General features: G+C 36.6%; 1 protein-coding gene and 1 non-coding gene across 2 annotated transcripts in view; both read right to left on the reverse strand.

Annotated features, from left to right (window-relative positions):
• LOC149064952 (uncharacterized) overlaps positions 1-23,359 on the reverse strand; it is a 59,440-nt gene extending 36,081 nt beyond the window's left edge. The window contains exon 1 of the mRNA XM_089254871.1: positions 22,804-23,359. Coding sequence (XP_089110997.1) covers positions 22,804-22,960 — 157 coding nt within the window. The 5' untranslated portion in view covers positions 22,961-23,359. The remainder of the gene's footprint in view (positions 1-22,803) is intronic.
• Positions 11,871-11,944, reverse strand: TRNAS-GGA (transfer RNA serine (anticodon GGA)). The gene has a single exon. It is a non-coding gene; the product is annotated as a tRNA-Ser (tRNA).
• Positions 23,360-27,779: the final 4,420 nt, after the last annotated feature.

Below are 27,779 nucleotides of genomic sequence, written 5' to 3' on the forward strand. Positions count from 1 at the left end.
AGGAAGAGCACGAATTTTGCTTTTTTTTGTTCGTTCGTTCAAAATTTGGTTGCGGCCCTGATTATAGGAACTGTTACGAAATATTTTTTAACGGGGAGATGGACTCACATTTGCACATGAAGCTGGTAAACGACAGGAAACCAACCGCCACTGCGCCACCGGTGGGATTCAAACCCAGGTCTTCGTGATGCGAATCCCTCGCGATGCCCACATGACCGCACAGCAGCTACCATCAGTGCTGGGTATCTTCTCTCCAAAGCCCTTGAAAAAGTTTCATATCTTTTTACTCTACCCTCAGCGCCAGAATAACATGGAGGGACAACTACAGAACTTGAGAAAGAAGCAATTTTGAGGATAAAGAAAATGAAAAAAATTGTTTTTACTTCGACACATAATGCGAAAACTATTGTTACAGAGCTTTGCAATTTTATAGTCACGGGGAGCGGTGGCAAAATCATGTGTGTGTGTGTATCTACCCCTCCAGATAAAAACCCTGTGTTTAGTCACGATGAAAATGCACTGATTTCGAGTGTCCGGATGAATAAGATCTTTCGCGCATGCTTACTTAGCGCGTGCGAGCGTGAATTTCACTATTTCCCTTCAGAAACATAGTAAAAGTATCCTCTGAAAACAAAGAAGTAGCTAATGGGAATACAAAAGTTTTCCACTAAGGAAAAAAAGGGACAAGAATTCATACATTTTATACAAATACAAATATAAATACAAATACAACGCCACAACAGGCAAATTGCCCAACGAGGTGGCTGACTTAAGAACATCATGGATCCCCGAGCCATTTTTTGGAGGCCCAACCTACTGCTGCTATACCACACATGCACCCCCCCCCCCGCGGAACCCCCAAAGAATCGGTACATGCGGGAATGTGCGTGTACGTGTAGTGAAACCTGACGTGAAGTGAAACTATATCACTGAAAAAAATGCCTAGTTCATCTACTATTTCGCTGATAAAAATGACTAAAAAAATTACCCATTGCTTGAAAATTCCTAAAATATGCCCCCCCCCCCAGGGTCAAAAAATGTATATGTGTATATATGAATTGACATCATCGTGCCCCCCCCCCCCGACCTCCTAGTCTATCTCCGCCTATGATTTGCTTACAAGTTCAAACGGCTTGACCGCGTGATCGCCCAGAGGACCCACCACGATAACTTCCCGACGTAATGAAACCAACAATGTGTGGCAAATAATGGAACAAAAATTTCATATACATTAAATACTTTAAATACAATTTAACTATAAAAAGGTCTATATACATTGAGGACTATAACTATTTTTAACAAGAAATAATGAAATTAATTTAATTTATTGTTTGTACCGAAAGCGATTTCAAAACGCATAATTTGTTTTGAAGATTATAATTGTTGCTCAAAATAACCTACAGAGAGCTCTATTTTTTACATCGGTTCAAATTTTTAACTTTTAAACAGTTTCTCGGTGACTTCTTTCTCTTTTATTTTTCGCTTTCAGTGGAAGAGGTTTGACTAAAGGTACTTATAATGTTTTGTGTTCCATGGAAATTTGTGCCAGTAAGGCCAGGATTGCACTATAAAAGTGTTAGAAAAGTTCTTTTATAAAACTTGAAGAATGCAACCAATAAGCGCATCTATTACATTTACTCCAATGTAACCGATACGCTTATTGGTTGCATTTTTCAAGTTTTATAAAAGAACTTTTCTAAAACTTTTACAGTGTAGTTCCGGCCTAAAATAATTTCTGCGGACACCTTGTGCCAATAAAGTGAAGAAAAATGAAAGCAACGGACTATGTACAAAATAGTATTCTGTATATAAAAAGGCACAAACAATGGATTAATTGAGGTAAAGGACTTACCGGGCTGTTAGGCCGTGGTCTGCTATTTTTGCCTGATGCTTTGTCCGCGGCTGTGGTGGGCATCTTCAGAGGTGAGTCTGATAGCACCGAGTGCTCACGAGATGCCCTTCTTATCAACTTTTCTGGCTTCACTTGTTATAGATTGTTATCGTCGGCACTCGGTAGTACCAGACTAACCTCTGAAGATGCCCACATCAGCTGCGGAAGAAACATTTGAAAAAAAAAAAAAAAATAGCAGGTGACGACCTAACAGCCCGATAAATCCTTATTCTCAAGATAAACCCTGTGATATATAAACTACACGCGTACTAAAGATTTGTAAAAAATCCAGAACAACTTATCTAATACCACCTAAAATTTACGACTCAAAAATTTAATTATCCACGTAGTTAACACCCAAAAATATAAAATGCATATTTGCATTATGTAGGCTTTTCATGTTCTTTTAAATATCCTTATATGCCGGCCATCAAAGCCTATGCCGAAGCAATGAGTGAATTGGTTTTTTAATCCAAACTCACGGACCCCCCCACCAAAGTCTCTCCCAAGACCCCCGATTAAGAACCACTGCTTTGATTAAGTAAAAGTAGATAGAAATTGTGTGGTGGGGGGGACGGGAAGATTCCGCGTTTTAGAATTTAAGGAGGCAAAGCAAAAAGAATGGCTCTTACAGTAAAAAAAAATTGTTATAGACCAATGAAGTTTCAGTTTTTTCACGGACATCAGGATTTCAGAGACGCTTTGGTGGGGCATGATCTAAAGCACGTTGGGAACCACTGATATAAATCAGGGGTGGCTAACTTTTCTCTAAGGGTTAAAATAATGGTCAGCTGCAAATTCGCGGGCCACACCAGGGGGGCGACACTACGGCGTATAAGCCGCACCAGTAAAATGACGCGGAAAACTCGCATTTCTCTTCGCTACAAGTAATATGGTAAAACACTGACAATGTAGTCATCAAACTTTTGCTCCGGGGCCTTTATGTTCCTCCACTTCTCCATTAAACTGATACATACCTAGGTATTCGTTGTTTATCTGGTTGAGTTTCCAGCTAGTTCCAATGCACCAAAAATTACAGTTCCTTCTACGTCCACCCAGTACGTCCATGTGTGACACTTTACAAACAAAACATTTTTTTCCAAATTTTTCTACAATTATTTTTTTTTCTGTACAACTGATTTGGCACCACCTCACATAGCGGCAACTCGTGCGGCCGAACGGGCTGAACAGAAACTCTAAGAATTGATTTTCGCACCGATAGCCTTGGAATGGAGTTTTATTTTCGGGATGAAAAGAGTGTCAAAAGCCAGTCACGCATACAGTGTTAACCATTGGAATGGGCAAAAACGCACATGTGTGTGGGTATAGTACCAAGATAATATGGATCAGGCAAACTATCTGTAGATGGGAAAAGATGGCGCAGGCCATTACCTGGAGCTCCTGTACGTCGATAAGATTGTACGGAACAAGATTTGCGATACATGTGTTCCAATTACGTGAACTACCTTCTTTAACCAAAACGTCAGTGGTTAGATTTGAACAAGTGCCAGGCTGGAGCACACTGGAATGCCAACCTGCCATGTCGAAATTTAGAAATGAATTCTTTGTTTTGGGCACAAATAATCATCGTGTTCGAGAGTAGGACTCCCTTGGGCAACGGCGCAATATGAACTCGACTATCAAATATGACATATTTTTGCTATTTGGAATTATTAGGATCTGCGTAGCCTATATATATAGTCGTTGACGTCTTGAGGTACCACTGCTGGTTAGCATCCACATAAGTTTCGTCACAGTGAGCAGAACGCCAGAGGCACCGACATGATGAAAATATTGAGGGGGGCTGAAAGTTGTAAGTCGTCCCGTTTTTACGGGATGCCCATGAGCAGGAGGAAGAGGGATGAGTGTATTACATTCCTTAATTAATGGAGAGCTCAATCCCTAACGAAATTTATTGGGGTAGGGTTCAAACAGCCTCAGCCCACAGGTTTCGGCACCTATGCAGAACACCAAATATGCATTCAGATACAAATACGAAGGCAATATTAACCTTGAATAGCTAGACGGTATGAAATAGAAAAAAAATTCCTATGTATTCCCCAAGAGCAGGAAGTCTGCAATTGAAATCAAGACTCAAATGACTATCATAAGTTCAATTCAATACACAGTATTTTTACCTAGTCGGGAGGCCACACAAAATGACTAGTACAAATGGCCCAACTGTTAACTGTCCCAGATCTAAATCTTAGTTTCTACAAACTTTTTATACCATAAATCGCCCCAACTCAAGCCAACCCATAGAGCCCTATACTACTGCCCCCGGAGCATTCCATCAACCCCCCCCCCCGCAAGGGGCGGGGGTTATATGCACTAAAAAAGTGGCAAAATGTGCTCTAAAAATATGCAAATATGCACATAAAAATGCAAAATTAAGCACATAAAAATGCAAAAATATGCAGCTATAAAAAACACAAAATATAATTAAAATACCAAAAAATGTGCGCTTGAAATCCCAAAAAATATGCATTAAACACTCCATAATTCTGTGGTGTTTGGTCAGAACACGATGTCTCCAAAAAATGGCTTTTTCATCTAGTAACAAGTCTTGCCAATTATAACTAATTAGAAAGGAGATAAATGCACAAATACGTGCGTACGGCTAAACAACATGCTGATGTATGATATATTCATTTGTATTTGTGTGTGTGCTTTATTTTTGATTTTTAAATGACAATGGAAATGTTTGTATCTTAAAAATGTGATTTTGGAGTTATCATTTTCTGACCAAACATCACAGAATTTGTACTAAAAATCTTGGAAAAGTCAAAAATATCCGAAATATGCATTTAAAAAATCACCATGCAAAAAAAACGTGTTTTTAAAATGCATCTTTTCCATTTCTTAAATGCATATGTATTCATTTACGGAAAAATATTCCCTAATATATACAATATATGGAAATAACTTCTCCATATTATTCTACATATTTATTACTTTTTAATTTTCAGTTTGCTCAGGAACGAAAATACCAGTAGCAAAAGAATTTCGACACTATTTCTAAAATAAATATATTTAACACTTTGACATATCTCTAGAAATAGCCTTACAATAAAACGGTATATATTCGTAAAATATTTCATAAATATGTACTGATTCACTAAATTTCATCTGCGAGAAAAAAACTGATGTTATGAAAATATTATGAACAATATTAATTTGAAAAATTATGAAGGAAATTCAGTGGACTTAAAAAAAACAAACCTTCAAAAATATGCACTTATACTGAAAATTCTTTGATTTTATGCATTTACTAGCTATAATACCCGGCGCTGCCCGGGGTTTCTTCAATGAGGCTTTTTTGGATTACGTGATATCTCCCTCTCTTTTTCTTGAGGGACATACAAACCGTGTCCAAGTTAACCAATATGGTGACCTGCGCGATTCATGAAATAAACAAATATAGATTTACACAGAAACGTAGAAATGAATATATATTTTTCTTTTTTTAAGGGGCGCTAGGTATTTCGATTCCCCCCCCCCCTCCCTGAACTTCAAGTTACCCATCTGTCTGTTCCAGCTTCCAAAAATCCTTAGTTAAAGCTGTGGAATTTTTTCGATGCACTTTTCACGGGCTCGTAACTAATTTTAAAATATCCTAACCCACATGAATTTATGCAAATAAATATCAAAAGAGACAATATGGAGACATTAATTTTCATACTTGAGAAGATATAAATGAAATCAATGATATTGCTCGAATATCCAACTCAAAAAGTATAGGTTTGGCTAATTACTTCGTATTTAATCTCCTGGGCTTCGTATATCTTTAAGCGAACTGAATATTTCAAAAATCGAGAATTCAATGCAGTTTTTAAAATTATTGATGGGGCGGAAAATCCCACTAATTTCCGCATTTCTACAGTAAAATCGACAATTTTAACACTGATTTCTATGAGGATCACCTTTTTCCTGACTCTCAAAGCGATGCTGATGATGATTATGACGTCTATTCAAAAAGCCTCATTACTGAGAGTATATTGAAAATGTGGCAAACCATTATAAAGGCATAAACTATTATACATATACTAACAGGATTAAAGAAGTGACAAACCATTGTAAAGGCATATACGCGTCTGAAACGCATTGCTAGGGAACCACGGTAACCAAAGTAAACGTTCGGAAAGTGATTGTTGAGGCCCAAAAACCATTGTTGCCGGACAGTTTTTTGCCCGTTTGGGGCATTTGCCCTGGTCTGACGAAATTTTAAAGTAGCCTATCGTTCAAGTCGGGTCCCATTTGGTATATATAAAAAATTTGGCGACGATCGATCTAAAATTGTAGATTTGTATAGAGAGCATACACACACAGGACAGACAGAAAATCAATTTTATATATATAGATATGCATTAATGCTAAAAAAAGGCGAAAATATGCAAATGCATATGTGCATATTCATTTGCATATAATCCGTGCTCTAGTAATCACTGATCTAGATCTACGAGAATTCTGGTTGCTGGTCACTGAATTTAATTTTACACAATATTTCCTCGATAACGTTCGGAATATGTAATACAGTTCGGAATGTCGTTCTATTTGTTCTGTGGATCGAAACACTTTTTTTTTTATCAATGTTACGATGACGTTAAGAAAAATGTTTAAGGTATCCGACTACCTTTCTTGTCACTTTTCTTTAAAATGGTTCTGGAATGAACTTTAAATACATTTTTTGATAGAAAGTGTTTCGAAATGGTGAAAACAGTAACAAATTTTGGTTTATCTATTATATTTTCTATGAAAAAGTCATTTTTATGCCAAATTTTAAGCAAAATTCGTGTGATATTCAAAACACAATTGCAAAAAATTTTATTAATGAAATGCTTTGTGGTTTTCACAGTACATTTAGCTTGTAATGTTACAGGTTAGGAACGAAAATTTAAAGGATTGCATGATATGTTCATAAGTTACACCAAAATATGTTTAAGTACGTGTGCATTTTTTTGAAATTTCATCCTACATTTTGTATATAAAACACTGTAATTCAAAAAATATATGTGATAGATCTTAGATTTTGGTTCATAACCTCAACAATATATAGCAAAATATCACACTAAAATTTCGTAAGAATGCAATGAATCAATTTTTACAAATCATGTCACAAAGTCAAGTAAAATGTCAAAAATAGCAATCTTCGTAAAACACGTTTAAAGTCCTTATTCGCGTATTACTTGTATGTAAAAACGCAACACTAAAGTGAATGCAACTTTGATTCTAAGTATCATATAAACAAAACAAGGCCCGTTTTGGGATCACAACAAATAGGGCTTTTATAAAAAATGAAAATCCATATTTTCTTCCAAAATGATGTTTTCAACGTAGTCGGATAATGTAAGAAAAAAATTTATCGTGAATCAAAAAATCAGAATAGTTTTTTCCCCAATCAAATTTCAACATGTAATTTTGCAAAGCCAAAACGTAAAAAAAAAGGCAAAAAAACTTTGAGGTTCAAGTTTTTTCACCCAAAATATGAAAAAAGATGGATCGTGAAGCATGGGGGGGGGGGGCTCAGAAAGTTCTGTAAAAACCAGAATAAACAAGAAAAACTCAAGAATAGAATCTACTAAAAGAAATCAAACATTTTTTTGTTATTATTGGCTCGATGCAGAAAAATACACACAGAAAAGAGAGAAATACCCCGAAAATATTTTTTTCCCCCAAATCGGATAAGAAAACCGGAATTCAGGAAGAAAAAACTACCCGCGAAATATTGCAAAAATATAGAGAATTTTCTGAATAAAAAAAATTATTAGGCAAAAGCACGTAATTCTATTGAAAAGAAAAAGTATGGCCTATTCTATTTGAAAAAAAAAAAAGTAGTATACTCTATTGTAAAAGTATATTCTATTCAAAAAAGTATTCCATAAGTGGCCCAAACTTTTGGATTTTCTAGGTCTTGTTGAATGAATGAAAACCGTTTCGGGCCACATTGGTAGAAGAAGAATTGTTTTGGGCCACATTTAAAATACAAACGATAGCTGATGAAAATAGTTTAAAACCGAAAAAATAGAAGAACTTTGGCTTGGAGAAATCACTTCAAACCAATTAGAACGGGCTGAGCTTTTAACCATTATTTGAGTTTAAAAAAACACTTTGAACATTGCAGAAATATCTGAAGATGTCACGGTCCGCTGTTCATACGAAGGTTAATTTAACAAGTGGCTGACGCGAAGATGAAATTCAGGAAAGAAATTTAATTCTCTCAACGGGAAACCGAACCTACGTCCTCTCGCATGCCGGGCGAACGCGCTAGACCACTAGGCTACAGAAGCAACGAACTACTTTCCTTAGAGCTTATATGCGCTGAACGGGTTATCACATGCATAGTCAGACGCGACTCGGCTAATAGCTCACATACACTCCTCCGCTTAACATGGCACACCGCTCTGTCTCAACGAGCTAACGTATACTAACATTTTTGCCACAGAAATGCAAGAGAACGGGATCCAATTCTCCGTAGATGGCGTTGAATTTTCTTTCCTGAATTCATTTTCGCATCACCGGCTGTTAAAATGTCAACAACCCAAAAATAAACAAGAAATTTTTTCTCAATTTCCTCCATTGTTCGTTTGATTTGTATTGAGTATACAAACGCAGTAATTGGATTTCTGTAAAGAATTTCTCGATTTTGCTGGAGATGACCGATGGACTGATGTCCATCAATGACTTTTCCACCCTTTCTCTTAACCCTAAGAGATGTCGAGATAACAGTAAGATACCATTAGTCAGTTCCACCTAAAATACTTACAGCAAAAGAATGTGAAGCAAAAGTAAAGAAAATAAACGATCCTCATTCCCATTTTTTTTTTCTTTTCCTAAAGCCATACTAAAAGAAACGTTATTTATTATTTTTTTTTAGACCTTGATGTATGATCTCGCAGTGGCAGTATCTGTCAAAGTGGCGCTTGAGTTATTTACACAGCCCCGTGGCTGACAGCTTCTATTCACACCCTCATTCGTCAGGCTGTCACAACCTTCTCTTCGAGTCATCGGTAAATGATCTTCGATAGCCCCCCCCCCCCGAACATTCAGTTATTGATTATATTCGACTCGAATGGGAGGACATTTATTGAGACCTTAAGGACAGTCCAATTCGACTGATGCGTTCAAAAATATGTGAAGGTATCGCGAAAAATAAGGGTTTGAAAATTCGTGAACATTTTGAGGAAATTTTTTGAATTTTCATCAAAAAAACAAATAGTGATGAGCTGAAATTTCAATATTTCAACTCAAAAAATATTAATAAATAAACTAGGAAGAAATCATGTAATAAATACAGATGATTGATAACAGTAACAAAGCTGATGTAATTTTTTTTAATTATTGATGAATTAGTTTTGATTATTGTCAAAAAGTTTTTGGTTTTTTCTAAATATTATTTTGATCTTTTTTTGCTATTATATATTGCAAGGAATTGACTTTTTGGAATTTGACCATTTTGCGAATTCATACTGAAGTTGTTCTTTACAGTCACTGCACAGTGTAAATATAAATAGGTTGTTTGTTTGTTTATACAAGATATATAGAAGACTGGATGTTGTGAAGATATTTATTATTTGAGATGTTAATTTTTTAAGGAAGGAAAAAACTCATCTCTGCCTCTACCGGGAGTCGAACCCGGGTCCCTCGATTGCCGGACGAGTGCTCTGACCACTAAGCTACAGAGGAGATAGAGATTTTCCTTCGCTAGAGCGTATATATATGCCGAACGGAACCGTGCAATGGACGGTGAAACCGATCAGCTAATAGCTCACGGACGACGAGCCGTATTAACAAGTGGTATTAACAAGTGGAGAGCGACATTCATGTCATATATATAGCCCCCTGGTGGCTAGTCGTCCGTGAGCTATTAGCTGATCGGTTTCACCGTCCATTGCACGGTTCCGTTCGGCATATATATACGCTCTAGCGAAGGAAAATTTCTATCTCCTCTGTAGCTTAGTGATCAGAGCACTCGTCCGGCAATCGAGGGACCCGGGTTCGACTCCCGGTAGAGGCAGAGATGAGTTTTTTCCTTCCTTAAAAAATTAACATCTCAAATAATAAATATCTTCACAACATCCAGTCTTCTATATATCTTGTATTAACAAGTGGAGAGCGACATTCATGTCATATATATAGCCCTCTGGTGGCTCGTCGTCCATGAGCTGTTAGCTGATCGGTTTCAACTAAAACTATACTGAGAAATTGAATTTTATGGATGTTGTGCCAAAACTCATATTTGGAAAGAGAAATGATTGGTCCCCTTTCGCATACCGGGCAAGTGCGCTAACCAATACACCAGAGACATACTTCCCAACTCCTTATAACACGCATTAGTATGCGTGAAGCGCAGCGCTGAGTGGAGACGGCTGACTACTGTGTCTCCACTCAGTGCTTTACGCTACTAATGCGTGTTATAAGAGGAAGCCGAAAAAATACCATCTCTTCAACTAAAACTTTTAACTGCGATTAACAATAGATCGATTAACTGACCTGATTAATCGGACCAGCCCTAGTATTTATGTGTTGTTTTTTTTCTGTTTCTGTCTTTTGCATCAGTTTGTACTTGTGTTTTTTGTCAAATAAAAAAATGGAGTAAATCGCAATATTTTGTGAAAATGGGAAACGTTTTGAATTTTCGTGAAGGAAAAGTGAATTAGGAATTTTCAATAGAGTAAATTAGAAATTTTTATGAAGGAGTAAATTCAAATAGAGTGAATTAGAAATTCTCATGAAGGAGTAAATTAAAATTTTTCATGAAGGGGTAAATTAAGAATTTTCACGAAGAAGTAAATTTGAAATTTTAATTTTCATGAAGGGGTAAATTAAGAATTTTCACGAAGGGGTAAATTAAGAATTTTCACGAAGAAGTAAATTTGAAATTTTAATTTTCATGAAGGGGTAAATTAAGAATTTTCACGAAGGAGTAAATTAGAAATTTTAATTTTCATGAAGGAGTAAAAATTCAAATGGAGTAATTTAGGAATTCTCATGAAGGAGTAAATTAGAAAGTTTGACATGAAGGAATGAATTAAAATGGAGTTAATTAGGAATTTCCATGAAGAGAGTTCTAAATATTTTGAAAATGGAATAAATTTTTAATTTCATAAAAAAATGGAATTTCGAATTTTTATTTTAAAAAAGGCAGCAGATCTTGAATTTTCATGAAGTAGTTAAATTCCGAATTTCGTAAAATTGGCGTGAATTTCAAATTTTTCATAAATTGAATTGATTTCGATTCAATGGGTATCTTAGCTATTAGGTCGCTTTGAGGGTAAGCACGAACCTCCCATGACCTCGCTGCCTAGGGATTGTATAATCAATGCCAACGGAAGTAATATTTTATATATTTATATATATACAATTACCTATTTTATATTTTAATTGCATGAGGAAATACAGAATATCACATAAATTCGTAAATAGTTTAAAAAATTATCAATATATATTAAAATCATTGATTATTTGAATGTGGTTTACGAAAAAATTTTCTCACGAAAGGTAATAGTTTCAGATACAGTGATAAAAAGAGTTTAGACTTTTATCGATAGAGGACGCTGCGTGAAAGCAAATCGCTGAAAATGTGTGAATGAGAGTGCTATAAAATGCAGGGTGCACGGTTAACATCTAATTTATGAATTTTCCTGTTACTGCTTACATAAGGTTTTATCGTGATGAAGTGATAGACGAAGCACTATTGGTGAAGTTGTTATACCTCAGCTAAGAAATGGCCGGCCGAAGCTTTACGAACGTTCAGGACACAGGAGAGATTATAGAAAGGTTCTGGTCGAATCACTCCCACCGGACTAGTTTCCCCTGGCCCTCTATCGGGGAAAATACTTTTTCCTTTCCGCAAAAAAAAATATCCCTTTTCAGAGAACAACTTTTTCATACAAGGATGACGTGACTCTCCGCTGCCATACGAAGGTTTTTAACAACTGGCTGTTGCGAAGATATATTTCGGAAAGAGAGAAAATTCAACTGCCCCTGCGGGGAATCGAACCCACGTCCTTTCACTTTCCGGGTGAACGCCCTAGACCACTAGACTACAGAGGCACATAATCCCTCAATCTTTCCTTGGAGCTCGTGTTCACTGAAAGGGACCGTACATGGAATGGACGGCCGGACCAGACTCAGGCCAAGCTCACAACTGCTGACGCTGCCACCAGATGGCAACTTATACAAGGATGACGTCACTCTCCGCTACCATACGAAGGTTTTTAACAACTGGCTGTTGCAAAGATATATTTCGGAAAGATTGATACACGAGCTCCAAGGAAAGATTGAGAGATTCGGTGCCTCTGTAGTCTAGTGGTCTAGGGCGTTCACCGGGAAAGTGAAAGGACGTGGGTTCGATTCCCCGCAGGGGCAGTTGAATCTTCTCTCTTTCCGAAATATATCTTCGCAACAGCCAGTTGTTAAAAACCTTCGAATAACTTTTTCGCAAACCGCATTCAAATATACCAATTCCTCCCATTTTTATGACTGGTTTAAACAATTTACGAATTTATGGATCACCCTGTATAACAAATTTTGAAAGTAAAAATCTCATTAAATTGAAATGTCATCTTTGTAAACATTCATCATCGTGAATAATAATAATTTAAATCCGAATAACTTTAGAATTTTTAAAACTTGGAAATTACAACAAAATTTTCACTATTGTTTTTCATGTCTCCAATAATAACAGGAATATATAACTACAGCTACATTCTTGCAAATTTTTCAAAAACGCTCAAGATAATAAAGCATTGCAAACTACTCTTATTCAGTTTTTCCGATACCCATTACCTTCCCGACCATATGGGAATCATTTTGATGGCCGAACTGTTGACCACACACACGCACACACACTGATCGATACTAATCGAAATTCGAACAAAACATTCGGGGTTTTTTTTTCCACCCTGATCCAGCAATTACGTCAGTGAAAATAGGTCCCTATTTCCCCTAACATACGAAAAAAAAAAATTATTTGTCAAGGTTCTTTGGAGGGTTATGGTTGGTTATACCCAAGTTCGGGTCCTTTGTGACCCTCCTACGCGCACACACAGCACATCGGTTGGTTATACTACATTGGACAGCAGACAGCTATGAAGATAGATGGTATGACTCGGCAACAAACCCTAAGGGATATATATACCCAAAAGGGCCCTGGGACCAGAAGCTGTCACAAACAGCAGCGGATTAGGTTGGAAATGAAATAGTGTGGGAGAGATAAGAGAAGGGGGGGGGGACCATATGGATTAACAGTATTCAGAGAGCGAGAGAGACAGTTGGAAGAGGAGGATCGAGTTTCTCCGGAAATTACTAGAAAGGAACATGCACACATGCAGCACAACAAGGTAGGATCACTATTGTAGAAAATCCCTTGTTGATTGTACCGTAATATGCAATATGGGGGCCCTCTATAGAGAATTATGTACGAATGAGGAGTTGCATGAATATATTAATGAGTTATGACCCTAGAAAATATTCTCTTTGAATACAGTCAAACTCGATTATAACTATCTCGTTTGTAACGACACCTCGTCTGTAGCAGTGTTTCTCAACCGACGCTCAGCGGCCCAGTACCGGGCCCTAACACAAGTCACACAGTGCCGCGAATGATTCGCGGTTTTATTTTTTCCATTAATTTCTCGTTAGTTGTGTGCATGACCGGGCCTTTCACTTACGCAGAAGAGATTTACCGGGCCGCGGGCTTCCAAAAACTGAGAACCACTGGTCCATGGCATCAATAATTAGCGGTCCAGACTGATTTTTCATAGAGTGTGCCGGGGGGCGACTCGCAAGCTAAAAACTTGTATATGAAGAGGCACCCACATGACCCGTACTTTACAGGGTATTTTGGCCGTTCCGACTTTTTTTTAATGTTCCGTTTTTTTTTCTTTGGCTGAATTAATGAACTCCAGGATTCTGCCACCGGACTTACCCCATTGCCGAAATCTCTTCCAGACGACCAGCTTCGTGACTGAGTCTGGAACAAAGTGCGGAACAGTCTGAGTGCGTATCTAGTGTTGTGTCTGATTTTTCAGTACTGCCATCTATATTACAAATTCTGAATGAAGTGTAACGATTGAGTATTTGTACCGTTGTAAGCCTGCTACTCTCTGTGGCCGGAGTTTTTACACGGGAGATGTTTGGCTGTACATGACAGCTTTGCTTGCTTTTAACAATTTTTATCAGCTGATTAATTATCATAATTTACCACACTTTTCTCGATAAATAATGATCACACCCTCCCCCCCCCCTAATCAAAAAGAAATAAAAAAAAACTTCATGCACAGTACAGTGAAAGTCCATTTAACGCGTGCGGCTTAAAGCGGGAATCTCGCTCTAACAAGGGATTTGCAAGTGATCGTCAAATAGCTAATGTTAAAAGATACAAAAAAATATTCAGTTATAGCGACTTGAAAATTAATAAACATTCGTTATACCGTCAAAAGACTTGGAGGCTAACAGATGTCCCCTCCCCCGGTTGACAGATATTTCCATACTTGATGTCATGATCCAGGGATTCTCAAAATTTTTCCACCCACGATGCCCCTTCCCCCTATCAACACTTATCCGCGGCTCCCTAGAGCAGTTTAACAACGAATCTGTAGGTCGGGCCGCCACTACAAGGCGCCGCTGACAAAGGTTGGCGGTGCACCAGGGCACCTTCAGCGTACAGTTTGAGAGTCCCTGCCTTAATCAGTCCGTTTTACTCGCAGTGATCTGAATTGAATTCCATATTTTGCAATGGCCTTCCTGCAGTAAAGGCAGATGTATGATTGAAAAAACAAAAAACTCTTTCCTTCAGTTCTTGATCAGTTTCTTTCAACTGACTAGATCCAAATTTCCTTTTCCGAGAGACTTTCTGAAGGGATCTATGAAAGGTATTGGGCATTAAAAAAAGTAATTCGTGATATACGTTATACAGTTTCATTCTAACGACTCACCAGTGGCTGAATAAAAATATGCAGGATTTTAACTTAAATTAAAAAACAGGTGGTTCCCGTTTCAGAACAGAATTTTAAAAAGATGGAACGATTGAACATTTCACGACTAGTTTATGTGGAAAAGGGAAAAACAGAGTTGTCCCGTTTTGCCAACTTCCGTTCACCACACGTCTCAGGGTGAGAACGCCCAGGTAGATGAGAAACTCGCCCAAAGTACCAAAGGGCAAAGGATGTTTAGAGGTGTCGCTAGTTCAATACCCGGTTTCATCCTAGTCAGAAATTTTCCTGACGCATATATGGTATCACAACACATTATTTTCGTTTTAATGCTGCATACCGGTTTGAAACCAACTAACTTTATTTAAAAAATTATGACAGATAGTTTACTTTCCTATTTGATAGGGGGCAGCAGAGGTCGCATATTCTGTGATAGGTGTGGACTGCTAACTGTTATTTGGAAGAAAATATATCGAAATACGTTCACTACACATTTGCATCATGTCTACCGAAGAAAGCATTTCGGGTAGCCCAGGTCGATAAGATCCTCGCTCAAAGTACCAAAGGCTGTTCAGAGGAGTCATGAGTTCGATACCCGGTCTCGCCCTTGTCCGAAACTTTCTTGACACAGGGGGGGGGGGGGTACACAACAGGAACGGCAACATGCCCAGAGAAAAAAATTGCTATACCTCATGGAGTCCCACACCGAGGGATCAGCGCACCAACCTCTCGGTGAGTATAAAAAAGGGTACCGTTCGGACTCGGCAATGAATTCTAGGTCCTAGTCTAATTAACCCTCATGTGCAGAAAATGACCGTGTTGCGACAAAAATTATGAACCACACGTCCCATTCGAACAAACGGGGGTGTATGGTCGTCAATGAACTTGCAAACGGGACTTTTTCGTATATAGTTATCATTTTGGTTATTGTTATATATCAGAAACCCCGAGAGATTCAATCACGACATGGACTGCATCCCAAAAAAAAACTTCTTTTTTTTTCCACGCCGCAATGTACAGCGAGATCTCAGTTGGTACCCATGGAAGGATTTGCATTTGTTCGCCGACATGATTGATGAGCTCAGGGGCCAAAAAAAAAATAGTTCCTTTCTTATAATAATGATTTTTTCCCCCACGATGTCTGTGTATGTGCGAATGAGAAGATCTAAAAAGAGAGAGAGACAGAGAGAATCCTTTTTCATTTTCCACGTTCTGTTTTTGTTTTGTTTTTTTACTCTTTCGCAGAGTGTGTAACTTATCTCGGGTATATAAACATACACTTCTCACACAAGAGAATTCCAGGGGGGAGGGGGAAGGGGGGGTATGAACGATGACAAGATCACGACAAGCTTCTTCTCCAAGCAAAATGGCGGAAGGGAAGAGATTGAAGTCTAAAAAACCACACGCACACACACAATGTATGTGTTTCTTGTCCTCCATATGGCAGAAAGAGGTTTTTTTTCTTAAACAAAGAAATACAATACTCGAGAGGAGACATGTATATGGGAAAAAGAAATAGCGAGCATTGGAGACACATTTGTGTAGACATTCAAAGTTGGACGGGTAGTGTTCCGAGGCCGCAACTAGAAATGAATATTTGCTATGTGGACCGGGGTCAGAATACAGGGTGTCCCATAAATTAATAAATATAGTAAAAAAAACCCTCTTAACGGCACCCCATCAGATGCGGTCACCCAGCACCTCCTAAAGATAGAGGGCCTCTGCACTCTGCTTGTGACGTCAGTAAGTAGTCCATTTTCCCTCAGTATAGTCAGGGGGAAAAAAATCCCTGTTCGTGCCAGTATCATCGTCGTGAGGAAAAGAAATGATCGGGCTCAGAATTGGCGATTTCTATGCCCCACATCCAATCACTACGCGGTATTTGTGAGCCAATCAGGAAGATTCTACGCCAAAATAAGAAGAAACGAAATGGGATGCTGTGTTTCAAAATGTTTCAAACTTGCTAGGTAGTCTGAATGACGTTTATGGCAAGCACTGCAGAGGCCTTCTATCTCTTAGAGGTGCTGGGTCACCCCTCTTTTACGACCAAATAATATAATTTCCCCTTGTATAATAAAAGTATGCATTTCAAACCCCTGATTAATGGTCACCCCTTTTCTACAGAGGATTTTTTTTTGTCCCGCCGGTGACCGCAAAGAGAGATTTTGCTGTTGTTCAAAAATTCATAATAATTGAAGGATGGGAGTATATTTGAATGTGCGGTTCGGGAAAAAGTTATTCTCTCGAAGGAAGTTTTTTTTTCCTCTTTGGTACAGAAAAAAAATTAGTTCAAATTTTTGTCGTTATAGGGTGTTGTACGTATGTTCAGCAGTAGTGAGTGGACCTGAACCTTTCTTCAAGCTCTTCTGTGTACGAAAGGTTCGCAAAGCTTCAGGCGGCTATTGGCTGAGATAAAACAACTTACCATTATATGGTGATACTTTATCCACAAATAGGGATGCAGTAAAATCTCTCTTTTGCGAACACCGGCGGGACAAAAAAATTCGTCCGTAAACGAGGGGGACCGTTAATCAGGGGTTTGAAATGCATACTTTTATTATACAGGGGGGAAAAAATCATTGTTTGGCCGTAAAAGAGGGGTGTCCGTTAAGAGGTGTTTTACTGTACTTCGCCCACGAATGTCAACATCACAATGAAAAGCTTATGCAACAGTAGCCAACCAGTAACTAGAAAATTTAGAAATGAGCTGTTAATCGCTTACCCTGCATTTTGTAGGACCCCGATTTGCATATTTACAATGGTTTTCTTTCTTGCAGCGCTCTCTATCGACGGAAAATTTGAAACATTTTTTTTCTGCACCGCAAAAAAAAAAAATTCGCGAATAACTTTTTCGCAAACTGCGTTCAAGTATACCAATTCCTTCGATTTTTATAAATTTTTAAGCTATTTACGAATTTATGGGACACCCTATAAATGAACGGTTCCCAAATACTTTTAGTCTTGAACCCCCAGAAATCTTCTTGTCTGCCATGGATCCCCCATTTATAGAAGCAGTAACAACAGCGCCATCGGACATCAAGAATGTTCTCGAATAATAGAGGACACTCTATCCAGTACTAGTAAATGCGATGCGATAGCATTGCCATCTAGTAGACTGCAGATAAGCATGCCATACTCCTATCAAGAGTATCAAAAGAGTGTACACTGTTTTTATATCAAATCAATAGCATCATATTGCAGTCTACAAATATTGTAGCGGTGCTTTTAGGCGTAAATTTAATTAAAAACTTTCTTTTAAGGTAATTTATATTATTTTTTTCTTTTATTATCTATTATTCAATTATCTAATTAGGATCCGTTACGATAAGTAAAAGTGCTTGTACAGTTGTTTGTATTGGCAGGTTTTTAACTGTTACTTAGCCCTCCCTATTGCATACTTGGAGAATTTCGTGTTCATTACCTTTTTGAGATAGCCCTACAAATTTTTTTCCCAAAGAGAGCTATTTTAAATAATAGCTCTACCAGAACTGTAGCAGCGTACCGTGTGATTCTAAATTCATGGGACAAACTTCAAGAGGTGATATAAGATTCCTAAACCAACATTTTTGGTCATAGAATGCGCTGTCGAATCGCAAAGGCGGTAGAGGGTATTTTTATAGAGTGCACAACAGCACTTCACCGCAAGCAAATATCATATTTTTCTGCAATGAGTGCAATCAACCATTCGAGGGTGAGGGTATTATAATGTGCTGATATTTTCTCATTGTGCAACCCGAGTAATGCAAATTCTATTACAAGTCATTGTACCGCTTGATCATTGTTTGTCGCCGCATAATTTTTGATGGACCAATAAAAAACAAACTCCAATCCAATCTGAAGATAGGTTGATATCATATATCGCAGCAAATCCATCGGGAAAATATGATGTTTGTTTTTGGTGAAGTGCTGTTGAGCACTCTCTAAAAACGCCCTTTGTTTCTTCGTTTCACATGTCGAGGCGCTGTATATATACAGTATATATATTGTATACCTTGTGTATTTAGACCATACTTAAATCTCTCCTACTTCAACATGCCAGCTTCTTCTTTCTTGCCCACAAGTCTTTTCCACACTTCTTTCGAAATCCTAGGCTGCGGTCTTCGGCTCTTATGTGCCACTGGGCGCACGTGCAATTTTTCTCTCTAATCATTTGGTTCAGCTGTCCATTTCAGTCAAATGTTCAATGTACGTTGCATCGAGTTGATGGCTTTCTTCATGGGGAGAACGACGTGAATAATTCGATACTTGCGAGCAAGGGGAGCCACGACTGTAATCTTTGCTAACTTTTCCGACACAACTCTGCCTCTTTTGAGGTAACGGAAGTAAGGTGCTTTGCATCAGTCCGGGGTTATGAGCGGTTCTATCTATATATCTAAAAACACCCTCTACCACCTTTGCTATTGCGATTCGAGCGTGATTCAAAAATGCTTGTTTAAGTGTTTTACACCGTCTTAAAGTTTGTCCCATGACTTTAGAACCACACTATACACAAAAATACATTCTACAGAAACACAATTTTTTTTCAGTTTTTAGTAGGAGGGGGGGGGGGATTATCACAGATATAAGCATTATTGAAAATAAATTGGCGATTATCTTGAATGCTTTAAAGTTTGTTCCTGTGTACGACTTTGCTATGTTTAAGGAGAAACTAAACATCAGGGGAGACGAAATTGGATAGCACAAGCGATCACCAATACAGTAAAGACACGGTGTAACGTCGTTACGTGTGCGACGTTAGTTTTAAAGGTCGACAATTGTTGCTAGTACAATTAGCTAATTTTTCTTATTCGTTATTAAGTCACTCGTCTGATGCCATTTTTTACAGTCAATTCGCTATAAGTCGAACTCCGACAACAAGAATGTCTATACAAGTCGAAGATTTCACTCCCAGAACTTTTTCTGTATATTAGTGTTAAAATTTTCCCTTAACTCGAAGTATTCAGGAATGAGAGAAATTTACAAAATATTATTTAGTAAAAGAATTTAGCTATGTAATTCAGTATTTAGCAATGTAATTCAGTATTCAGCAATAGAGTTTAGTATTCAGCAATAGAGTTTATTATTTAGCCATAGATTTTAGTATTTAGCAATAAAATTTAGCAAATTCATTTAGTGAATTCATTTGTATGCTTGCAAAAAGACAATGACTTTCTCGCAAAAGTAGGGAAAAAAAGAGAGACAGTGAAAAATCACTGCGTTTTTTTGATAGAAAATAATGTTGTATACACTTTACTTATAATTTGTTTCATTTATAAGAGTATCATGTATGCGCGTCCGTCTCCATAATACAGTATATGTACGTCTAGTTTGTTTCAAAATATTCTCATTCAATAATTAAATATGGTTACAGTAAATAACTTATTTTTCGGAATTTCTCCATCTCCAGTATTTGACATGCTTTACTAATACGATATTCGTATATAGCACTGTTATTTTAATAAATATTCCTTTTCCCACTCCGAAATCGGACATTCCCATAAGTCGAACTAACGATGGTTTAAAGCGGTTTTTTGTCGGCCGCTGTACATTCAACTTATCGAGATTTGACTGAATTTTGTCCTTTTTTCTAGGTTATTCCGAGGTCTGGCAGTAGTAACTCAACAAACTTAGTTTAAGCTTTTCAGTGGTCCAGTGCGAAAACACTTTTGTGGCCCTCTACAAGTTGGCTGGCTGACAGAATTCTAGCCTAGGGACCCCTTAATTAATGAATGGGGGGTGGGGGGGTTACCTAAAACTACTTGCTAAAAGAACATCGACAAAAATCATAGCCGGAAGGGCTTTTCTGTATTGTTAATGAAGCAGAATACTCTTTATATTATATTTTCATGTGAAATACTTGAAATATATACAGAAAGTTAAGCTAGGGCTTTTAAGCATTTTAAAGTCAAAATAAGGTGAAAAATTTTTCATCTTGTTTTTACGAAACCTAAAAATCTACGGCCGGGTGAGACTTCTCAATTCGTACTGATATAAATTCGGCCTTGAAAAAATACGTATTGAACAGATTCACTGTGTCCTTTTCTCTATGTCGTCATAAAACATTCATATACACCTGATTTTCCCTCTCCTAGTATTGTACAATAAAAGTCCTTTATAACGAGAGCTCTCAATCACGAGGGACATTGTTGTTATATCAGACTTCTCGTTACAAACGAAATCCAATTTTTTGCTCGATCAGGTTATAAATTGTAGAAACTTCCCGCTATATCTGCATTATAACCGTCTTTTGTGGATCATTTCATTCAAATATTAGGAAATGAACTAGACTCTAGTGATGAAATTGATTTTTGGTCTCATACAGGTGATTCTCTGAGACGTTTTTGTAAAGAATTTCAATTTCTCAAAATGATTCAGCTAGCCGACTGAACAATCAGAATTCTCACTGTAGGACTCATTCAAATTTTTCTGCTGATCGAAAAGTTTTCTCAGTACGATTTCTTCAGACGTTTACAAATGACCGCAAGTTCCGGTCAAATAAGCCGTGATAGCAACCATGGTCTCTTGTTCACTAGAAGTAACAAATTTCGAATAAAATCATCACGTATCCCCAAAGCAGAATGTTTTGCATCGTTGTGTAACGAACCCTCAACTGAATGAGAAATGTTCTGCCGCAAAAACTTCTATAATAGTGGGTTTTTTTTTTACATGGAAGATTTATTTTTCTTTCTTTTCTGAGAATTCCTCCAGAGATTGTTCTGCAGCAGCATCATCATTTTGCGATGTATCTCGCAATTCTCAGTATATTCTGCTTTAAGGCACGTATTTCGTGTGTAAAGGGGAAAAGCCTAAAAAAATTGGGGCAGTCTATATGTCATAGACACGGCCACAATTTTTGACGTGAATGCATTCTTTCATTCTTTGTGCCTTGAACCGCGTGGTAGATACGGACTTATTGAAATGGATATCATCGGATTTTTCTTTAAAATATCTAGCAGAAAATACCATTGTCACCTATTTGCGTTGTCAACCTCCCGAGATATAACAAAATTATTTCGTTACGAATTCGGGCGAATCTGATATCCAGACCGCAAGATGTATTGTAAACCGTTGGATTTGTCTTAATGAAATCTACCCTCACATGATATATTCTGAATACTTCCTAAGATATGAGTGTTTTAAGCATTATGAATGCATCCAGTATCATTTGAGTACTTTATTTGGATTGGTGAAACCTTCTAAAACCAACAGGTTTGCGTAGAAATTCCTAATTTTAGACTTAACCAGCTCAAATTTTGATTAAAAAACAACAAAATTTCCACTAATTTTCTTTCAAAACGGAACATTTCCAAAATTTGAATGCAGATCAAGTTGTTCCATCCACTGAATGTTGATCAAGAAAAATAATATTCAAATATTCTTGTACTACTCCCTTTTGCTACTTGTTGAGCTATTTTCCACTTTCGTAAAGCAGTCCTATTCCAAAGAAAAAGGGGTTTTTACTTCTACTGTAAATTTAGCAAAGTGGAAATCTTCCGTTTTGAAAATAAGCTCCCCAATTTAACAACGTCAACAATTTTCAACTCGTTATAACCGAATACTTTTTATGTGTTTTAACATTAGCTATTTCACAATCACTCGCAATTGCTTGTTACAGGGAGATTCTCGTTATAACGGTATTTTACTGTGTTCAACAGCCTGGTTTTTTTAGTTGTAGAGAAAATATGATTGTCTAATCTTATTTATCCAACATGATTGTCTATCTCAACTTTTCTTGACTCGTGTCTTTCCAGTCTGGCAATGGCCTCAACCAACGTTCCGCCATGATTGCGTCCTCCCTATTCCCGGCTTTCCTATTTCCTCTCTTCCTCCTCATCCTCTTTCTCTCTCTTTCCTCTCTCAATCCTCCATCAGACATGCCCGGCTCTACGCAGACATGTCTGACACACTCAAATTCATGTCCGGATAAAAGAATTCCGGCCGGTGTTAAATGAGGTATGGAGAAACATACATGTAAAGGATATAAGGAAAAACGCTTACCTTCGATGCCGTTAGCGTTGACGACGTTGCCATTGACGGCCATGTCATCTCCATCCACCATGACTTTCGGAACGTCCTTTTGCTGGGCGTCACCACCCTCCGGTGCACATTCCTCCGCTACAGCCGTTCCGCCAGCTTTAGTGTTAGCACAGCCCATCTTCTCTTTCTCGAATATGTGTATGTATATTATAATAAAATTTCACCTTTCGCAATTGGCAAAATTTGGGAAATGGGTGATTATTACAACAGTCCTATCTTTGGCACTTTTTGACAAGACGCTCTTTTTTTGTTTTATATGTGTGTATAAAAGTACAAACACGGACGTATCTTTAATTTTCTTCGATGAAGAAAGAGTGGTGAAAAAGCAGCTTCTCGATGAATTGTCCCGTTTTTTTTTTTTAATTCTGTTACGGGAAATAACTAAAAAAAGGGCGTTTTTCCCCCTAATGAGGCGGGATCTTGTCTGTCCCGGGCTCTGCAACCGAATGTGCGAAAAATCTCGATGCGGAACGGGGAGAGAGAGAGTGATTTTCGTTCTCCACTGGGGAAGAAGAACCAATCGGTTTGTTCATCCCACTTACGTTTGGCCGCTGGGAATGTGTCATTGGTTCGATTGCAGCGCCATCTCGAAGATTGGGTACGAAATAGATATAGGGGAATCGTATCGATTTATTTTTTAATGCTCTTGAAATACAGAAGAATATGTGAATTGTAAATGAGAATGACTAAATTAGTATTTGCATTGAAATATCTGTAAAATATATATTCGTTAAAATGTTGAAAGGAATTATAACAATTTTATTCATGAAAATATTTTCGAAATTATGGAATTTTAATCATTACAATCTCTATAAATTGTGGACAATTTTATGCATCAGAAAGTTTTTTTTAATGAGAAATTTTATTCATCAGAATGTTTTTAGAAATTATGAACAATTTTATTCATCAGAATGTTTTTAGAAATTATGAACAATTTTATTCATCAGAATGTTTTTAGAAATTATGAACAATTTTATTCATCAGAATGTTTTTAGAAATTATGCACAATTTTATTCATCAGAATGTTTTTAGAAATTATGAACAATTTTATTCATCAGAATGTGTTTAGAAATTATGCACAATTTTATTCATCAGAATGTTTTTAGAAATTATGAACAATTTTATTCATCAGAATGTGTTTAGAAATTATGAACAATTTTATTCCTGATAATCATTTTTGAAATTAGGAATGCTTTATCATTAACGGAATTTTTTTTTTTAAATTGTGGGCAATTTTATTCATCAGGAAGTTTCCAAAATTATGAAAACTTTTATTCATTAGAATTTTTGTTTAATTACGAATGCTTTTATTATGATCGAATTTTTTTTTTTAGTTGAAATTGTGGGCGATTTCATTCACCAGAAAGTTTTTCGAAATTAGGAATAATTTTATCCGTCAGAATGTTTTTAGAAATTATAAACCCAATTATTCATCATGAAGTTTTTTGAAACTGTGAAAATTTTTCTCTTCATTGGAATATTTTTGGAAATTATGAATATTTTTATTATAGATCAGAATTTTTTGTAAATTATGGGCAATTTATTCATTAGGATCTTTTTGGGAGTTATGAATACTCTTATTATTTAACAGAATATTTTTGGAAATTATGGACAATTTTATTCAGTGGGTCACTCCGCTATCCACATGAAGGTTTTAACAACCGCCTGATGCGAAGGTAAATTCAGGAAAGAAAGAAAATCCAACTGTCTTTGCGGGAATCGAATCCACGTCCTCTTACTTACCTGGTGAGCGTGCTGGACCACTACGCTACAAGAGCAAGGAAAATCAGTCTTTCCTTATAACTCGTGTGTGCGCTGAACAGGACAGTCAGACTTAACTCAGCCCAAAGCTCACAATTTCTGACACTGTCACCAGACTAGTGACTTAAGGGAATTACAAATAATTTTATTTATTAGAATATTTTTAGAAACTATGATAAACGTTTTCCATCAGAATATTTTTAGAAATTGTAATAAATGTTTTTCATCAGAGTATTTTTAGAAATTGTAATAAATGTTTTTCATCAGAGTATTTTTAGAAATTTTTATATTAATATTTTTAGTGATTAGTTTTAGTCATCTTTGAACCTTTTTAGACAGGAATAATTCTGGAACTTTTCATTTTCATCCAGAAAGAAATAACTATGGAATTTTTTCTGAATTGTTTCTTTAATAAATCCTGAATTTGCATATATTCTGGAATAATATTTTTTATTTATTCTGAATTTTCATGGGTGTCTTATTTTCAGTTCATGGGTTTTGAATTTTCATTAGTGTATTCTAGAAGAATTTCTTTCATTCATTTTGAATTTTCAATATTTCTGAAATAATTTCTTACAGTTATTTCTAATTTTAATAATTCTGAAATAATTTCTTTCATTTCTATAATAATTTTTTTCATAAATTTTGGAATAATTTCTTTCATAAATTCTAGAATAATTTCCTTCAGAAATTCTAAAATAATTTTTCCACATGTTTGAAATTCCACAGACATGCTTTTTTTTTTTGGCAGTCATGATAGAAATGTGTAGTCAACGTATTTTTTGATTAATTTTCACGGTCTTAATATTCAGCAGCCCGGGGATCCTCATATACTGCAGCTGGTATGTTTTAGAAAACAGAAAATTTCACTTCCAGTTACGTTTCATTGGTAAAATCCAAATGTTATTGAAAAAAGAGGTCACACATAGTTTGCATAAAAACGTAAAAATATATATTTACGAAAAAGAATTATATATTATACATGTTTGACTCTATTTTTTAAAGTACTATTGTATAAAGTGTCCGAAACGGATGAAAATTCTGCAATTAATTCTGAAATTGTAGAAAATATTTATCTACATTTCTCCTCTACGCAAAAATTTTGAAAAAAATATCCATCACAAAAATATGGAACCTCTGCTGCCACCTATCAAATAAAAACTAAACCCTCTATTATAATTTTTTAAGTAAAGTGTGTGTGTGTTGTATTAATTGCAAACTGGTAAGCAGCATGAAAACTAACAAAATGTGTTATAATAACATATACTATTTGTTTTTATGCTGCCAGCTGGTGTAAAATATTTATGCGTCAAAATTACCAGTTAATATGTTTTTCATGTTTGCCCTTAGATTCCTCCTTGTAAACAAAAAAACATACTGTATCAATCAGTATTTTTACGCGTACAATTTTTACCGGTATACAGCATAAAAATTAAAAACTATACTTTCATGCTACATGTTGTTCATTTTTATTCTACTCATCGATTTAAAACCAACGATAATTTTATTTTGAGAATTACAACAGATAGCTTTGTTTTTATTCAATAGGTGACAGCAGAGGTGCTTGCTATAGCTTAAAGTGGTTTCTCGTATTTGTATTAGCAAAGTAATGAAATATGAAAAGTCGGAAGGTTATTGGTGAGAAATTTCCCTCCTAATATTTTTCTCTGAATATCTCGCAAATTATTTCTAACATTTATGCCGTATTACGAAAATTTTCACTTAATTTTAGCGATGTGCAATGAGGAGAAGAAGGTTAAAGAATACTCTAAAGGCTTTTGGTGCCAATAAGGTAATTTTATAAATTTGTTTTTTACCACTGCCTCACGATTCGACTCCATAATGCCCTCTGAAAAGTTGTTGTTTTTCGAGAAGCCCCGGTTTTTGAGTGAATTCGAGTTATATCCCGGTTTTTATCGGGATTTGTCCCGTTTTCCCAGTCGCAGGATATGGCCAAACTTTAATAGGCCCGTGCCTGTCCAAGTCCGGTCCCGTATCGTTAATCGGCTATGATTCTATAAGCGAGGTTTGGTGACTTCTTTTCCGACGCCAAACAGCCAGTGCCGTCTTAACGCATGGGCCTCAGAAAAATCAGAACAAGTTGAATTGTTCGAGAATTTTCCAGGTTAGGGTCTCAGAAAAATGACTTGACCCGGTGGCCCATGATGCTCTTAAGACGGCCCTGCCAACAGGAAGATCAGAACAGTTTCGGGAGCGTAAATTTTTGAAGATTTGTCAGAATCTGGGGTTCTCGGGTAATTTCTTTCAATTCGATTCTAATTTTAATTCGTTTTAGAACAACTGAATTTCTAGCATCAATTTAAAATTTTCTTTTCAGTTCGAAATTTTCATTAATTTTTTTTTTTTTTCCAATTTACATTTAATTATGCCTATATTTTTTGTATGGATATTTGTCAGCATTCCTGTATATTGTGTAAAAATGCAATATTTTTTGGATGCCGGTACCCCCTCTCCCCCAGAACATATCGGGGTTATAAGGGACCCCAAAATTATTATGACGCTTCTGGCCTCGCATATTTTCTCATCGGGCCTTGCGTCTGGTAAGAGCGCGGCCCTGTCCCTACCTTCATATTGACAGAAACGTTTAATGTTTAGCTAATAGATGGCGGCACCGAATATATATACACACATGCATTGTCGTGAGTTAGTTCTTCAAAAAAAATTATAGCAACCTGCCATCATTAATTTAGATCGACCCTTTTACCATCCATACCGACGTCCCTTATATCCCGGAAACATAAATGTGCGAATTTCAAAAACTTCGGAAATAACGTTTGAATGTTTACTTTACTTATCCCTATAAAGGATGCCAATTTCCTAAAATGTTTTATAACATGTTTTTCAAGAAGGAATACATATTCGCGTATCTGGAAAAACTTAGGTAGCAAAATAAGTTATCCAACCACCTGATAAACCCAAAATTTTAAAATTTGCACATTCGCATCTCTGGCATAAGGGACAACATACGCTATTCTTTTTGCTGTATATCATACTTTTTCAAACCGATTTCAATTAGGTCTGTCACTATAAACAAAAACAACGAACGAGTTGCACCGGAAGTGTGCATGTATACCTAACAATCTGATTACGTATATAGCGTTGTGAGTAGTTTTTGTAGTGCCGCCACCTATTTTTTAAACTATGCGTGAAATGTA

Source organism: Pholcus phalangioides, unplaced genomic scaffold, assembly GCF_987345545.1.
Source record: "Pholcus phalangioides strain wild (caught in Gottingen) unplaced genomic scaffold, Ppha-v1.0 ptg000042l_1, whole genome shotgun sequence".
NCBI lineage: Eukaryota > Metazoa > Arthropoda > Arachnida > Araneae > Pholcidae > Pholcus > Pholcus phalangioides.